Below are 18,917 nucleotides of genomic sequence, written 5' to 3' on the forward strand. Positions count from 1 at the left end.
TAAATTCTACACAAGTACTAAAAACATTATCCCCTTTGTGTTTACACACATAGTAAATGTATCTTCAAAGTTTACAGCAGAGGCAAAAAATCCTATTCCTTTTCCTATTATGCTTGTTCCACCTAAATTTCCTTGCCTTGCCAGGCCTCTGCTGATAGAACAGAATTTACCTCTGAAACACCCGTATTTTTGTTATAATGTGCACATATGTTTAATATAATTGTCCATTATTCTAAATTTAACTGTTAAACTGCCCTCCTTCAGAGCTGTGACACCCTCATTGCCCCTTGTTGCTGTCAATGTCACCTTCACCCGGTCTTTTAAAGTCTTTGCCCATGTTCATTGGCCAGATCAGGATGGTGTAGCTCCTGTGCATGCCAAAAATATGTGTATAGAAACATAAAAATAAAAAGGTGTTGGCGGGCTGAAATCATTTGACAGAAGAGACTTATGACTAAAAACCCTGCCGATTAGAAATGTTTGGAAAGTGGTGTTTAATTCTATTTTAACATCAAATGTTTCCATGCTGAGAAAACAAACTGAAAATTTGACTCTACAGTCTTTGTTGTGATCTTAATGGATTTCTGAGAACAAATCACTTTATGGTACAAGCAACTTGAGATGATGCATTTTAAACCTCTTTTGATGCTTGTTAATATTATGTAATTGTAACATGTCCAAAGTCTGGGCACAGGGGCACTGTAAAAGGATCATGTCAGGTCTCTAAACAAATTTAAACACTCCCCTTCAGAGGCTGCGGAAAATAGCCCTAGGCATATTTTTGGTTTTATTTTTTTCTTATATTTGCAAATTAGGCTTTGTCTTTCAAATAAACATTGGCCATAAATCCATATTATATACTGGTTTGCACAGTGCAAGTCAAAACAGTATGAACAGTTAAATTCTAAACCATAATGGCCATGTGTGTTCAGCGCTGTTCCCAAGATGATGGGTGTGTAAACTACAGTTTGGAAAAGTTTTAGAAAGTTGATCACAAATTAGAACATAAAATTTTCCTAAGCATTACCTTGGAACTTGATTCCAACAGCAACATTTTGTCTATTATTTTATATTTTATCGTTGTAGCATACACAGACTTTGTATTTAATGTAATCAAAGCAGGGAATTGAGGCATGCAGAGCAATGCACAAAAATGCCATGCATGCAAAAAGTTTTCTTAATGTTGCTGCAGTACATGAAAAGTTTGCATGCCTGTTGGCATGAAGTGTCTGGCATAAACTTGCTTCACTTATCTCACTTTTTTAACCACGTGGTATGTGTTTCTATGTATGCTCCGTTTTAATCAGTTTTTGCTTTATTGTCATTCTTGGGTTTCTCTTTTCACTGTCATACATACACGACCCAGGTAGCTACGGATGATCGAACACACTTCCCAATAACCATTTTCCGGCTCCCCCACCCTCCATTCCCCATTATAAACACAATTTAATATACTGAAGTTGTAGTGATGACCACTTCATTGGCACAGCTTTAAATACTTTGCAATGACTAAGTAATAATGAGATAATGACTATAATAACATTAACCATAAATAACCACAAGTACCAATAACAGTTACACGTTCTTAAACTTCAAACTTTTAAAGTTTAAATTTACCCTTCAACAAAAACTAAAACTCCTTCCCAGTTGCGAGTCTTCTGAGACACCGTTCACCATACCATACCATCTGGAAAAGCTGTCCAAACCAATACTGTTTGTTCCCAGCTACAAGGCCCACTATTTTGAGAACAAGTACACTACTCACAGCCCTTCCTAAACACCACCTTAAGGGTAGACCAGTTTGATGACTTATCACAACCCCCCTTTCATCTCCACCTCCTCCTTGCTTCCCCTAGCCCCTGGTCATGGCTGCCTTTTGCCCACTTCCTTTCTCCTGGCAACTTCAAGCTGTTCTTTATTTAGGGCATTAGCAGCCGAATTATCATTTTTACTTGACTGGACTTTTTACTTCTTGTGGCATTGCTTGTTACATTAAAAAAGGGGATCTTGCACAGCCCCCAAACTCATTCATAAATGAAATATTTAACTGCAAGATATCAGATTGGTGGGCGGGCACCCATGTGTGGGCACCCCTGGTCAAGTATATATATGGTAAATGTCATCCAGTTAAGGTTTTCATTTATTTTACTTATTATTTATTAAACCAAAAAGGTAAAATCTTGGCTTTGAAAGTGTTTTTATTTATTGTAATGTTGGGAGTCTATGCACAATGCTAAACCCCATACAGCCAAATCAGGCCATAATAAACCATTTTAACAAGCAAAAATTTTCATAACCATTGAAGTGCTATTGTCCCAGCAGTCATTGCTGCCTTTTAATAGTGCAATGCTTACTTTGTTATCATTTTCAATATCAGCAATGTCTTATGGCTGCAGAAATAACTTTAGAGGGTAATATCAACAGGGAGATATAAATTGGGACTTGTTGTTCTACAGGCTTCTATTATCACAAGAGTGACAAATTTATTGTGAAGAGCTACAGGACATATCCATTCGGGGCACTGTGGTGGTGCAAGGCAGGCCCTCAAGCTTTGTCAAGCTGCCATTCCAGCACTGGCAGCTCAAATATTAGGCCTAGTCTTGAACTTCCCATTAGTCACAGTAATGTTCAAATGAACATGAAAAGGTGAATCTGATAATAATTTACAGGAAAAAAAATATATATACACTGGATTTTCTGGAGGCATTAGATGCTTGGCGTATTTTCATAAGCAAAGTCATTCTTAGCACACCGCGATTATTTATAGCTTGCACTTTCCCAAAATGTATACTTTTATGGAGGTACTTCTTCACTAAGTTGGTGATTTCACCTGTCAGTCACCCAGATTGCCGTATTTTATTGTAAGCGATGACACAGGTTGTACTAAACTTTGGCGCTCCAAATTTCTTACTTGTATTCTCTGAAAATGCACACATACACGTCAGGGATAAACTCAGGCTCTTCCGGAAAATCTATTTTACTATTTATTTATTCAAGCGCATTTAACGGGAATGAGAAAATGCTCTCTAGAGAGTGATTGAAGTGCTTTGAATAACTTGAGACTTTATTAGACATCCTCTACATCCCAAAACTTCAATTTTCATATACAAAGAATGAAAATCAAATACACTATATACTGAAGTTGATTTGTGTTTAAAAAAAAAGTACTTGGCCTAACTACAGCAACCAATCAAATTCCAGCTTTGCATCTGGCATATCGCTACTGTAAGTTCAGTAAAAAAAATAAAAGCTGTAACATTTTTGTTTAGGTCTTTGACATGATCTATTTTACGGATGAATTCCAAACAGATATTAATTGCACTTTAATATGCAAAAGTACTTAAATTTGATTTGGAATCAGGCTAATGTAGTCTTTGTAGACTAAAGAAAGGAAAGGGGGAGAAGCACAAAGTACCAATCAGCTGTACTGTAGTAAAATGGTTGAACAGAAATTTTGGGTCCCCTCACCAGCAAACCAGGCAAGTTCAGAGCTTTGCAGATGTCAGGATTAGATGGACAGGATTAGTACAGATACCTAGTACAGACCCCCCTACCCAGGTGGCAGGTGTCAGAACAGATACCCAGTACAGATCCCCCAGTGATAGGTCTCGGTACAGATACCCAGTACAGACTTTCCCCCGTAACAGTTTTCGGTACAGGTACCCAGTACAGACTTTCCCCAGTGACAGGGCATGGTACAGATACCTAGTACAGACCCCCTCCCCCTAAAGCAGGCCTCGGTACAGATACCCAGTACAGATCCCCCAGTGACAGGCCTCTTTACAGATACCCAGTGAAGACCCTCAGGCATACTGCAGTACACATCTTCAGATAGACTTCCATACAGACCCCTATTGACCAGCCTCAGTGCTGACCCCTCAAGTGACAGATCCTCCCCCCTAAAATAATACCCATGCTGCTTCTGCTATTTTCTCCCTTAGACTTTCTCCTTCTACTGTCTGTACTTTGGAAAGTTTTTTGGGCAGAAGATCACTCTACACACAGACTCTACTTAGGCAACAGCCAATGTCTCCCTTTCCCTCTGCATTACAAATAATGCATCTGACACCTTATTTCACCTTATGGTCGGTTTATTTTGTGCTTCTATTGCGATCCTAGTGCTGGTAATCGGTCTGTACTGTGCATGTGTGTCAAGGTGTTACATCTCTTCTGTATGTAAGGAGATGTTCCATTCTAGTACTGGGCAGGGTATTGAACTTCTCAAAATAAGTTGTCAAAGAAGCCAATAAATGGCATCACTAAACTCCAACACTTCCTGTGTTTGGTGGCTAACATTGCACACTACTACTACTACTACTACTAGTAACGCTACACAAATTCTTCCATACCTAGCTTCCAACTTCTTCAGTTCCCTAATTAGGTGGAACTGTCCCTTTATTAGAATTAAATACTTGAGTCTTTCTTTCCCCCTTAATTGTTCCTCTTTCCTCGACTTTTCTCAAATCTTTTACCCCAAAGGAACCTTTGAAAAATTTTTTAGATGCCAGGTAACTCAACCAAACTATTTTATCTGTTGTCAGTGGGGAAAGTCGCATCTGGCACTGGTGTTTAGTGGAAATGTGCCCTCTTATGGTGATGTGCAAAGGCAGCTTAAAACATGATTGGTATCATGCTGATTCCAAGTGGTGTTGGCTCCAGAACATTGCAGTCACCTTTTTGTGTAATCATTTTGTGGCTCACACATGGGGACTTGTCCTTTGACTATATACTTTGCGCTAAAAAGTGTTCGTCTTTCCCATCTTGGAAGGTTGGGAGATGCACCTTATAGGTTTAAATTGCTAGGCAGGTTTGATTTTGATGGCCATAAAACCTAATGCAGGCTGACAACAAATTATATTCCTGATGATATATGTGATTACCATTGGAGTTTAAAAGTTGTCAGGTTACTGACAAACAAGAGTGGAATGGATTGTGCAAAAAACTGTGTGGTTTTCCCATATTACATACATTCCTCTAAAGGTTTATTTATCCATTGTGATTGGAGTGTAATATGTAATGCAGCTTATATATGCATTGTAAATGCTGCCAGAATATTGTCATGAATCCTGACATAAATGTCTCCAAATGCACGACTGACATATTTAGATAAGTATAAATACATTGTGTATTTCATGTACATTATTCAGCTCATTAAATAGAACCTTTGGAATTATATTATACTAATGTCAGGCGGGGGTTGAAATGACTTTTGTACCTCTTGAAGCCTTGTCATTTTATGAAACAAGAATCTTTTCTTGCTTTTGTTTTGTGCTCTGCAGTACTGAATATCTATGTTGTATTGTTGTTCCAGTTGTGGTGCAGGTTACTTATGTATAAGTGGTATTTGAACTGTCAGGGATGATAATCTGTTAATTAAACTGTAATGCGGGGAGTTCAATGAAACATCACAAACAGGAAAGGAGACCTAAATAGCCCAGCTGTTTTGCAGAACAGAAATGTTTTCGTTAGATAAACCTGATCATGGTAAAATGAAGACACTGTGCTGTGTGGAACAAGAAATGCACAATGTTTTATATTTTCTTGACCAGGGTAGCTCGGACCTTCTAGCCCATCCCTTATAAACACCATTGTCATAACTACCACCTACTACCAAACCTCCCCCTGCTTACCAGCCACTCCCCCCCATTAAATATTCCAACACAAAAATCTTGTATTTTAAATTGGCTGGCGAGCAGCCGTTTATTTAAAACACCATTAAATAAATTTAAATTCCCAAATAATTAACAAACAAATATCCAAATAAATTAAATGCCAAATAAAATTACATTTTACACTTTGATAAGCATACATTAACATAATTAACACAACACTCCATTATTAATATAATTATTATTAAAACAGGAATATATAATGTTAACATATTACATTGAATATAGCTTAATGAACAAACAACTTAATTCCCCTTTTAATAATACATAACCATTACAACAGTATCCATAATGTTATTAAACTCCCAATTATACACCCAAACAACCAAGCTGCAGGTCTCAGAAGGCAAAATCCCACCCAACAAGAATTGAACTCTTCCAACATCTCCACCTTGGCCCCTAGCTGCCCAGCACTGCCTTCAGGAGCCATAATCATCCGTTCACCATAAAGGGGAGACCCCACCAAAGGGGATCCCCCCTGCCAAAATCCACCACTTTTCAAATACACTGAATCCCTGCCTTCCAAGACCCCAACCGCTAAAACAAACCCACCTCTCAACTCTACCTAAACATAAGAGGGAGGGTGGGTGGGAAACTTTTTCTTTCCAAAAGAGGGCCCCTCACTATCATCCAGCCCTTTTTAACGTCTCCCATTCCTAATCTCAACTAGATTTTTGGGTAAATTCGTGGGGATCATTGTCCTTTTTGCCAGATAATGGGTGAGGGAATCCTAAGTGTTGCTCATATAAAGTGCAGCAGATTTCTGTGAATCCAGAGTTGGGGATACAGTCCTAATGACCTACACTTGCAGGAACTGTATTTATTGACTCTATGCAACATTCAACCAGCTACATAAGTGAGGGTTAAACGTCAAAGAAGGTAACCTGTCAGGGACAGCACAAGAGGTTGGGAAACTATAGCATCTGAGCTACTTTTCATTTTTAAGGGGCATAAGGAGCCATTTTTTTCATTTTTTTTTTTAGTCAAACTGGAAATAAAATAAAAGTTCTGTTTATCTGGAATTATAAATATATAAACAGCAATTCCCAAGTAAGTGATTACAAATAAATATGCCCCTGTCCCACCAATGTTAAGGTCCTTTATACAGCTCCCAATAAACCTTCAACTATGTGAATGCCCTTAGTATATTGGTGATCAGAGCAAAGAGTAACAAACCCAGTACATTGGAGGTCACTGTAAATACTCATGCTTACATAGGAGAGTGTGTAAATTTCTTGTTGCATTGGTGGTTAATAAGAATGGGCAATTATTTTTTTTGTCTTGAAAATTTAAGTTAATTTTTGCCACTTTGCTTTGCTGAAGTTAAAAGTTAAATGTTGGTGGGATGATCTGAGGGACCATTAGAAAGGTGGCTCAGGTGGAAAGATAGTTTTTCTGTAGATTTAGGTTAAAGTATATTCAGGAAAAGTGTTTAATACCACCTTCGGGATTTTTAAGGTAATTTAACAGCCCCTGAACCTAGTATTATCTCCAAACATACCATAATATAGGCTCTTCATCACATGTGGGCATTACCTTAGGAGGTGTGTATTCTAAGCATGTATGTATATAAAGCATGCAGCCTTGGAACAATCATGCCTTCATACTGATATGTTTGCTTAGGTTTTTCTAAGAGTCAGGCCACTGCTTATGTCAAAGCTTAGGACGAGTCCAACAAGTCTAATTGACCTTGACTAGATAGATGAGAACCTTAACAGACCTAGCGTGGAGCTAGCAATATTTATACGAGGGGGTGCTGAGAAGTTCCTGGCTTTGCCCCCTTCAAGATGAAATAGAAAGATGAGTGTGTGGCATATGACAGCCTAATATCTTAGTATGTAACTGTGCAAATATCAGGTCCTTGTGTTTCTTAAAACTGTTTTTCTTTTGGTGAGAAGCTGTGATGGCAGAGGCACAAGTAAGCTGCACGTCGTTGGAGTTACGGGCCGTCATGAAGTTTTTGTTTCTCCAGGGAAAGTCAGGAAAGGACATTCACACTGAGATGTCACAAACACTGGGGGAGAAGTGTTCTTCCTTTCCTTGGAGAAACAAAAACTTCATGACGGCCCGTAACTCCAACAACGTGAAACTTGCTTGTGCCTCTGCCATCACAGCTTCTCACTAAAACATAAAACAGTTTTAAGAATTGCAAAGATTTGAAGATATGTATATATATATAGTTATATATATATATATATACATATATATATATATATATAATTTTATATTAAAAGTGCACAGTAGTGTGTACATCTTTCTGCATCCTCTCACCTGACAAGCTACGGAATTACAATATTACATTTTATTAACTGAAAAAGAGGTGACTGAGGAAATGAAGCCCATTGACCTTTAGGCCATGAGCCCTGACTGCTGGAGGCATGCATAAGATGTACAGATAATTTACATGTTTCTGCTAAGAAAGGTGCAGTAACAAACCGGGGGCTGGGGTGTGGATTTACCTTTTTGTAGCTGCCTATTGGGACTTCCCATTGGCATGCTTCTTGTCTTGTCATGAACTAATTGGCTCCTTGTACTGATTCTTCCTCTCACACTACAGCCCTGATTACAGAATTGCATTAATTTGCATCATTTATATCAGCCCAAAATGCATGTTTAAAAAGATACTGCAGTGAAGGATCATTAGCAGGCTCACATTGGGGTTGACTTATTGCACCCCAGCGTTTCAAGTTTTATTAACCCCTGAAATTGAGATATAAATGGCAACAAAAAGGCTATTCAATCCAAGTAACGACTTCTATTGAATTTAATTTTCCTTTAAGCTCAGTGCCTTTTGTTTTTTCTGAGATTTGTTTTATCTGTGGAGACAGAAAGGAGCAGTGGTACCACTCTTACTATAGAACAGGTGGTGACACCTCCCTGCACACCCTCTTTGTCTCATCCCTCTCCCTGTGAGGTGTCTGTATCAGCAGCACAGTATCTCATAAGATCTGACAGTAAATCCTAAATCAGGTTAATAGTGGGGGAGTCCAGCTACTCAATCCTGGGATAATGAGTCCAGTTTTAAGGATTAGCAATATGTCGCAGGATTTCGGCTCTGTGGACCGTGCATGCTTTTGTTTGATGCAGTTCCAAGATGTTGTATTAGAACTATTTGGGTTGATATAAAAATGTTAATACCTGGAGGCATTGCCCATTAGTCATTATAGAACTCTCTTCAACTCTTCCTGTTAGTGTCATAGGGGCATTATAAAGCCAATATTTTATAACTGCTGGCTACAAGGTAAAAATGTTTGATATCTCCTCTCCATAGCATGCAACTTAGTCCAGGAAGTACTGGGGCAAGGTCCTGTAAAACCCAATGGAAATAAGCCCAAGTGGTTTCTCTATTTTCAGCCAACTGCAGCTTACAGTTCAGGGGAGATTGGATTCACAGATCATAAGCAGCCTATGCATGACAGGGTAGTGGAGTATATAAGTATAAATGTTTATTCTTGTGATGGTGCTATAGAGGTAAAGACAGAGGGTGGTTTTGTCTTACAAATCTCCATTCTAGAGAAATTGGGATTCAAAAAAGAGAAGTGTACAGGGTAGCAAAGTTGGACAGTTATAGATTTGTAAGTTGGCAGGTGTAACCCCACACCAATGCTCCCTGCAAAGCAAGTGACCCTTAGGTGTCACCAATTTACATTTAGGGCTGTCCTCCTGAGGGCACTTGGTTTTGGAACACATACTCAAAATGAGAAGAGATCCCTGTAGTTTCACAGATATTTAAACCAGTGACCCCAATACTTTTACAGTCTTTAAAGCTTGGGGGCTCTAAAATTGTGCACACTAATAGCTGTAAAGGTACCCCGTGTACCCCAAAAATGTCAGGGTTTTATGACAAGCAGTTTAGGGCAGAGGTAGGCAAACTCAGGCCTTTAGGCCGGATACCGCCTAGCCAGTATTCCAGTCCAGCCTTACTATGCCTAAAGAGCAGAAGCAACGCGCAGATACCAGTCTCCGGAAAGTTGACCTCAAATGTTGTGTCTTCAACCCCGAATGGCAACAAAGCCCTGTGTTTAGTGTGCAACAACACCAACAGCACTATCAAGAGAAGTCGAATCTCTGGGAGCATTTTGATGCCAATCACGCGCACACTTACAGAGACTTCACCACGGATGAATGGAGGACTGAGGCTGCTAGCTTGCAGTCCCGGTTGGAAAAAACCTGTCCTTGGACACCTTGTTTCTTCTGGGCTAGTGTGCCTTCTTGACCTCCTGAAATGGCCCAGTAGTCCAAAAAGTTTGCCGACCCCTGGTTTAGGGGATACAAGTTTTTAGGCTGTAAAATATGACATGCAATATGACATTCTGGACACAGCTATCAAAGTGTGTTCTCCGTGACATCATTGTACATGCCCCCTTGTATGGCACAATTTTAGAAGGCAGCTGAATGTATTAAAACATTGGACCTGGCTGTTGGGGCTCCCATTGATTCCTGGGGACCTCATTAATTTACCCCTAATTTTCATCGATATTGGTTCAACGATGAGTTTCTTCTTCTGAAAAGTCTTTGGTTTGCATCAAATATGTCTACTGCTAATAGGGACAAACAACTTTCTATAAATAATAATTTTACAGTGCATTGTTCCATATAGCCTGGTCTTTACCTGTATCTTCCATAGTGAACTGTTGTCTAGTTAGGCCCCAAGCAAAATGAGAGATGCAATAAGCAAAGGGGCATAAGTAAAAGGGGGGTTGTAAAAGTGAAATGATTAACTAAGAAATGGGTGAAAGAAAAAAGGCTTACTGGATATATCAGGGTCAGACCAGTAAGTTAAGCTGGTATCAGTTTGAAGTAGGGGGTGAGTGTAGGTGGTCAGTTGGAGCCCATTGCTCTCCTTCTAAAAACAATCATTTCATTGGCTACAGTGCTAAAGTTGCTGAAAGAAGGAATTCAGCCCTTTTCTGTCAGTTTTTGCATGCTTGTTCATGCCTGCAAATCATAACATTTTGACCCTAGGCACAGCCAGGCAAGTTGTATTCTTGGGAGACCAGAATTTGGCAGCACTTGTATTTCCAGTGTATTTTAATTGTTGACTATGTTTGAGCAGATTTAAAATCTTTTGACTGTTCCCCTGAGTCACTGATATTTTGTCCTCCTACTTTTGTGTCCTTGTTTCAGTCTTTTTCAGAAAATCCCAATTTATAGACCTTTAGCTGTAGAGAAGCCTTAGGAGGCGCTGAGAGACAGAATGAGTAGCTGCAGGCTGTGTCTCTGCTTACAAGCTTTGTGGAAGTGTCAGCCTGCAATGTACAACAGCTGAAGGTCCCAAAAATGGTGTTCAAACATCTGTTGGGTAGAGATGTGCTCCGATCAGCTGGTCCTCTTGGGTAACTTGTTGGCCGGTTGCCGGCTCCTCTGTTTTTCTCTTCAGTTTTGGTAATAACTAAAATACACTTAAAGCAAACCATGCTACCCCCATGAAGGATATATAAACCCAGTTACTGAAATATTATGTGAAATGTGCAAGAAAATTTAATTTTCAATACATTAAATTTCCAGATTTCATTCAATTAAGGCCGGATGATCCTGCTGTGATTAGGTTCTAATGGAAATGTCAAGTGGCCATTTCAATACACATACTACACATGTATGGTCCACCTGTGTCACCTTTAGGAAATTTGACATAACTAACACCATGCCTTACATGTAGGCAGGATGTAAATGTAAAAAAGGTGGTCAGGTGGTCAGCACAAGGAGAGAAAATTTGTTAATATAGGTAGATTTTTGCTAAAACTGCACAGTGCTTTAGGAAACAAATAATAATAACAAGAGCCAATATATACTCTAAATTAACTCCAGAATCATATACAGGGGTGTAACTGAGCTGGAAAGCCAGCCTGTATGCCAGCCTGGAAAGGGTGTAACTTGCTGGAAAGGAGACAGTCCCTGGAGACTTGCAGAGTGTGCATCTCCCTGCTTCTTAAATTCGGTGCATTTGTGTTTTCTGCACCCCTCGTGCAATGGTTCGTGACCAAATGTCAAAAGGGGACCAAAGGGCAAATGTGGCAATGAGCAAAGCAATTCCTCTGCCAATGTGGCCCCCTTCACATATGGACTTCTACTTAATATGAATTAATTTAAACTTTTTTGGACTCCTTGACCATTGGTTTGATGCTTTGTGTACTTTTCAAAGCATGGTAGCTCAGTAATGGGAAAAGAGATCAACTGCATAGAGACCACACAAAATACTGGTGACTAATCCTTTGCCCTTGCTTTTCTTTGGTCATGGTGTCCTAATCCTAAATTCAGGTCCACTTAAATGCTGACTAAAGAAATGGATATTAGATCCGCATTCTGAAAGTAAAATGGGGTGCGGAGGACAAAGCACCAGTCATCTGCAGGTAATATTCCATTCTGCAGTTAGAGAAAAAGTGAGTCTGCTAGGATTTGCTACATTTTTTGTGTGTGTGTTCCCTTACTTTGTGTGTGTTTTCTTACTTTATAACCTTCTGTCTTCTCAGGTGTCATTCCGTACACTAATCATACCTACTCTTTAAATTAGAAGTCATGTGTTATTGGGCAGAAGCTTTAATCCTTCACTTTGTTCAATGTGATTGACTCCTGTAAAATCTATAATGCATCTGATATTAAAAAGCCATCCAGCAAACAAGCAGCTGCGTTGTGCGGTGCATTTTCGCAAAGTCTGTGGGGTAACAGATGCTGGTTAATCCCAAATTTGTCAGATTAAACATGCAGTCAGGACACTCTCCTCTCATTGTCATCTACAGAGCAGATGAAAAGTCAGCTGTTAGGAGTCAGTGATGGATGTGTGAGTCACACCTGATTCATGGCGCTCTCCCTTTGGCTGCCAATCGAATTTAGATGACAAAGCTTCGGGACACTGAGTTAAGAGGTTGCTCAGTGAACATTTTGATATATCTAGAACATTACCAATATAGGCACGAGCTCTGGCCTAAATCAGCAGGACAGGGACCCCCTTCAGACATTATTTTCAAATACTCGTTGCCTGCCGTCAAGAAATCAACATGTCCTTAAGCACAGTTATTAGCGATAGTGGTAGAATAAAAACCTCTTGTGGTAATATCTGTAACCATTTTTATGAGTGTACTTGCTTTTTGTCAATGATTACAATTTTAACAAAGTATAACAATCTATTAAAAATTACTCTAGTCCTACTAAAAATATATATTAATAAAGCCGTTTACTTACATTGTAATCATTATTTATGAGGATTCTAACAAAAGGGCGTGTCAGGGACATCCCCAACATTAAAAGAAAATACCTTTGACAGAATATATTTTACAAGGGATCATGAAGGACTCTGGCCTATAGGGCCTAGTACAACCAATGGATGTGCAGCTCAGCACACAATTTCGGCATATTTAGGTGCCTAGAATGAAGTAACTCATGTGTCTATGTGCAGAATAACAGAAGAGTGGGTGAAGGTGCCAGGTATAGAGCAGTGAGCTTATTTCAGTGTAGCTCTCACCCCCATAGGAGCAGCTGGGTTTTCAATGTATTATTACACAGTATTTATATAGCACCAGCGCTGTACAAAGTCCATAATCATGTCAATAACTGTCCTTCAAAGGAGCTCACAATACAATGTTCCTACCATAGTCCTATATCATTTGTACAGACTAAGGTCAATTTTGGGGGGAAGCCAATTAATCTAACTGCATGTTTTTGGGATGTGAGAGGAAACCAGAGGAACCCACACAAACATGAGAGAATCTTCACACTCCATGCAGATAGTGTCCAGCCCGGGATTCAAACTGGGGACCCAGCACTAGCAAAGGCAAGACCGCTACCCCTGAGCCATTGTGCTGTCCCAGAGGTTCTTCCTATAGGGAATCACAGAGGCTTATACTTTAGGTTAGTGTTAAGGGGATTTATTGTGACTTAACTTTTAGGAGAGAGGATTATGGCAGCAGAGTGTCAGATACAGGCATTTCAAATCCAGTAGCTGTAAATCACAGCAAGCACTGACAGCTAACCTCTAGCATCCTCACTGAACTTTTCAACTGTCAGTGAAAGAAGCATCTCACCTCTGGAGTGGGTCTGGTCTGGGTCATTGAAGTGACATCACCAGCACTGTCTCCAGCCTGTATGTTCCTAATTCTAAAGTACCTTACCTATAGGTAGTGTTGGTGTTCGAATTCGGGTTGTCCTTATATTTGACCCCAATATGCCTGTTCGAATTCAGATAAAACCGACCTGAAAAACAACGCAAATTTGTGTGTAAAAAAAGTGTTAAAAAAAATAAATAAATAATTGTTAGTTTATTGAATGTGTGTGATTTGTGTAACTAACTTATTTTTTTACAGGTTATGCCACAATGACAGGATGATTTCCACGTGGGAATCCTCCTGTCAGTGTGGGATCCCCGGGCACTAGAGGTTAAATGGGGACAAGTTTCCCATTCATCACCTCCAGTGCCCTGTGATTGGCTGAGAAAGGTAAACCCCGATGACAGCTCAAGGGTCATCAGGATTTTCCTTTCCCTAGCCAACCACAGAGCACTAGAGGTGAATGAATGGGGAAACTTGTACCCATTTAGCCTCTAGTGGCCCAGGGATCTTCTCAATAAATGCGGCCATTGAGAACAGTGTGCGATCCGTGGCAGTAGAGGTTAAATGGGGACAAGTCTCCTCATTTAAAACCTCTAAAGCTTTCCTCTCAGGGAGCACTATCCCTATTCACACAGGATTCCCTGTGTTTTTGGATAGAGAAACTATATCCAAGAAAACATACAACTAGTAAAGGGCTGCAAGAGCAATCAGGGGAGCGGAGCTGTTGACCTGACCCCAGCGCAGCCAGTCCCTGAGTTTTCAGGGCCCACCTGCCTTGTCTCCTTTGTTTTCTTCTTGTCATGTTGTGGGTCACTTCACAGTGTCATATCTCAACACATCTATCCTTTTGTTGGTGCCCACCCAAAATGAGGCCGAGTGTCACTATAGGTCCAACAGGTAACTGCACCAGCGTAGTAATTGGTTCCTACCTTGCTGAAGCCAGTTTTCATCCCCATTTTGTACTAATGGGCTACATCCACTTTAGGGATCTGTAGGGAGAACAAAATCGGGAGGAACTTGTGAAAACACTAATAGCAGTGATCTCTAGCAATCTCGGGTAATATGTCTCAGGTCTATGATTATCTCATCAAGTATTTCCCCAAGCTCTAATTCCTATGGTATGTTTGTAGTCTCTGACTATCTTCTGCAGTCTCTGGCCATCTGTTTTAGCATGCCCATAGTCTCTGAGCATTTGTGTTTGCTTGCTTGTCTTCTCTATCTATTTGCTTTAACATACCCATAGCCTCGGGCCATTTTGTTTTGTAGTCTTAGAGCATTTTCTATACCAATGAAACTGCAACAAAGCAATTATGTTAGTATAAATATTATGTATTTTTTTTTTTTTTCGAAATGTTTTAAATAGATAAAAATGTGTTGATGCTCCTGTCTGTAGCTGGGCAGCTATAGGATCTCCTACACCTTTTAGGTCCCACATTGTCCCATCAGATGGACCCTACCACCCAGCAAACTGGATGACAAAGTGTACTTAACTAATTGTAAACTGATGTCAATATGGAAACCTAGTATAAAATAATAAAAGATAAAAAGCCTCTGTAAATGAAAAGAAAAGTGTAGTCAGGGAAACAGGTATTTATAACAAAAAACATCATGCTTTTTAAAAAAAAAAACTTTGGACTGATTTTGATAGGCTACCCCTAAACCCTTTCCCCCAGCAATTTTGATGCCAATACTACATTAAAAGGCATCACAATTAACTTGTAAAGTTGGCAGGTTAAATTGTCGAAATGGCAAACATTGGCCATATTTTCTAAGTAATACCCACACTTAGGAAAATAGCATTTTGCATTTACATTTGCTAGACTGAACAGTGCTTATTTTACAAAAGAATATTACCACTGCTTAAAAAAATTACCTTTGGCATCACCACACCACGCCGCACTGGATGTTTCTTTTTAAAAATCTAGGGGAGGCTGTAGGTATGGGAGGGCAGGAATTCTATGCTGTTTTATCCTCATTGATATGCTCATTTAAAAATGTTACCATACCTGCCTATATATTTAAAAATAGCAAATGCCATGAAGATCCAACGGGATTTAATTATTTATTGAGACCATTTATGACTGTGTACAGATGCTAGATTTTTGTTAACTGAAAAGAATGTTTGCAACTGTATTGGATGACAATCTAGTATCTCTACAGCTGTCCCCTGACATCCTGATAAATCACTGAACAACTGATAAGTTGAGTCCACTTCTGTTTTAGGATGCCTTCTTGCTTCTCCTTCCTTCTTCACTGTTGATGGAAACAATCACTAATAGTTGTTTCCAGCAACACTAATCTGGTGTCACCACTTAGCTTATAATACTTAACTTGGTGAATGCGTAGAAGTTTTGCTGACTTTAACACATCTAATCATGTGCAAGCATATTTGCTTGCACGTAACGGAGTATTTTTTGTATAGTGAGTTTTAACCACATTCACTAAGCTTAATGAAAATTCCCTTGCAGAGCAATTTTTCACTTTGCTAATCAAACAGCCTAAACTCCTTTAGTGAATCAACTCCAACGCATTTGCTGTTGCACAATTGACATGCCATTTGTATTGGCATGGTAAATCAGGCCCAATGCATACAAACTTGTGCCTTAGCTATATTCTTTTTGTGCCAGCAGGGGGTAGTATGTTAATGCCAAGGCAAAGCTTTAATTGAGACAGCATAAGGGCTGAGCTTGAAGGGCTGGGCTGCTTAGACAGCTAATGTTAGCTGCTTCTCATAGCCATCTACTCAAGAGCAGAGATTGTCAGCAGTGTGTGCATCCAGCAGCTCAGGGTCTAATCTCCGAACTCAAGTCAGCATGACGCACAATAACAACAGAGCTCAAGGTAGGACAACTTTCACAAATGTACAGCAGCATTGACACTTCTCAAAGACCACAGTAGTACAAATTGTGACCATTGACTGTTCCTGATTTTAAAGCTTGTCCCTAGAAATGTTCCAGGCTTTGAAAAAGTGCTAAACTGCACATTAAATATATTTTTCTTACAAAATTCTCAGCACAAACTATTCTGCCAGAAGGTAAAATTAAAGTATCACAAGGGATGGAATTTAGAAATTATTTTTTTTTTTTAGACATATGCTTCTGTGCTGAACTAGTTACGGTTCTGACATTCTAAACAGTCAACTTCTGATTGTTTAAAGTTTTTCTTGGTTACTATTTTAACTGCTGATTTAGAGTTTGTGTGTACCGAAAATGCCAAAAAGATTCTATTTAAAGAATCATTCCACCCACAAGGGATATTTTAGTTATAGGTAAATACTGGTGGTCTCTGCGTTTTTAGGTTTCAGAAATAGTCCAAAAAAGAGTATTCTGTGCCATGAATACTGAAATTGTTATTGCCCACCTGGGAACTTTGGGTGTTCCTAACTATCTTCGGGTGTCCCGGATCCTCTGGTTTGGTCTGGTCTTTCTTAATATAACATATGAAAAAAGAAGAGTGAGAACCACTTATAATGACCACAGCAGGTGTGCAGAAAACTCACTAAAAGTCTTTGAGGTACTCATAGCATTGAACATTGGGGTATCATTTTGGGTGGCCCTTTAAATAAATCTATAAACATTGGGTGTATGTGATTTGTATTGCACCAGGACACTATCTTATGATGGGAACTACAATTAAATGTCCCAGAGCAGTAACAAAAGTGGGGATGTCAAACTGTTACCCTGACCGGAAGACACTTACATAGTTACATAGTAAGTCAGGTTGAAAAAGACACAAGTCCATCAGGTAGGGAAATACTATATTCCAGGTAAATTTAAAGTGAACCTGTCTTATGTTAGGCATACAATATGCAATTTTCTCTAGATGGGATTTTCTATTGATAATAATATCTTAATTACAATTGATTTTATTCAATTCTTGTAATCCACCTACTTTATATTTAATAGGTGTTACAATTGTAACCAATATGTCTAATTGAAATATTGATTGTGACACAAAACATGTTTTCATACAATGAATAACACCTTGCCGAAAATGCCTTATTAATAATTTTTTGCAATAATAAGTTTAAATGCAATCGCATATGTTTTTGTTTAGATCAATTTCTGATTGATTTGATGTTTTTGTCAAACAAAATGTCTCATCGATTTAAAATATCTCTTAGAAGAAGGGCAGCTTTCAGTTTATGAAGCAAGAGTAACCAGTAACAATCAAGCAGCAAGAGATGAGTTGGGCATCTTTTTGAGTGTCCGAAAAGTCCCAGAACTCAGTGTGTGCAGAATGCAAATGCAAATTTCCTGCTATGACGTCCTTTGTGCCTTTTTATTGGTCAGAGGAATTTTTTTTTNGGGGGGGGGGGGTTAAAGTGTAGGTAATTTGTGCCAGGTACCAGTACATACTGTCACATCAGTGCATTTTGGTATTGCACAGTATTATATATGTTGCAATGCTTTTCATCGTCAGCGTCCTGCACTACACACAACTATGCACATACAGTGGTTTGTGGGAAGCTGTGTTGCAGAAAATAGCACAGGAACAGTTTTCATTCATTAGGATCTTACCAGCCTATTATAAATAAATTGGATGATTTAGCACAGTACACATCAACAGATCATAAGATGCACATAGTTGAAGGGTCCCTAAGCGTCACAAGGCTCATCTAATGAATGAAAAAGGTTCCTTTATTTTATATTGAGAAATAAGTGCATTCCTCATTATGTATATTATCTTTTATTTTAGGTGGGAAAGCTTTTGGGATCCTGAAGGCACAGCAAGAGATGAGGCTGGAAGAGGTCAATCAGGTAAGATTGGGGGAAGAAGGCTCTAAATAATACATTTTCAAACTTTCATAAAAGTTACTTTTCAAGGACAGACCTGGTCCTTGTTTCGGCTATGTTGAGATGCTGTTTAATGGTTGGTTATACCAAAAATAAATGAATTATGTTAAAAAAAGAAACCCAATGCCCCATATTATTGAACTATCTATGTCCAGTTCTTTTAGATAGGTCTAAGTACAGTCTAAGAGTTGGGCTAAGTACACACGTGTAATAGTTGTTGTTGGAAAGGATCTTTTACAATCCTTTCCAAAGGCAAATGGTTGCATGATGGATGAGTGAGTGCTGTACATACACCTCTGTTCTGCTCTATGGAGAGGGGAGGGTGGTGAACGACGGAGCGGCACCCCGCTGCGTTCTCTCCCCCCTTCACTTTCGTTACCATCGTCCATCATCAGTGGATCCGCCAGGAC

At 39.2% G+C, this 18,917-nt stretch overlaps 1 protein-coding gene across 1 annotated transcript in view; it reads left to right on the forward strand.

Moving 5' to 3' along the window:
- The first annotated feature begins 16,401 nt into the window (after positions 1 to 16,401).
- AIF1L (allograft inflammatory factor 1 like) overlaps positions 16,402 to 18,917 on the forward strand; it is a 50,962-nt gene continuing 48,446 nt past the window's right edge. The window contains exons 1-2 of the mRNA XM_072431642.1: positions 16,402 to 16,552; positions 18,410 to 18,471. Of these exons, the coding sequence (XP_072287743.1) occupies positions 16,525 to 16,552; positions 18,410 to 18,471 (90 nt within the window). The 5' untranslated portion in view covers positions 16,402 to 16,524. The remainder of the gene's footprint in view (positions 16,553 to 18,409; positions 18,472 to 18,917) is intronic.

Source organism: Pyxicephalus adspersus, chromosome Z (genome assembly GCF_032062135.1).
Source record: "Pyxicephalus adspersus chromosome Z, UCB_Pads_2.0, whole genome shotgun sequence".
Lineage (NCBI taxonomy): Eukaryota > Metazoa > Chordata > Amphibia > Anura > Pyxicephalidae > Pyxicephalus > Pyxicephalus adspersus.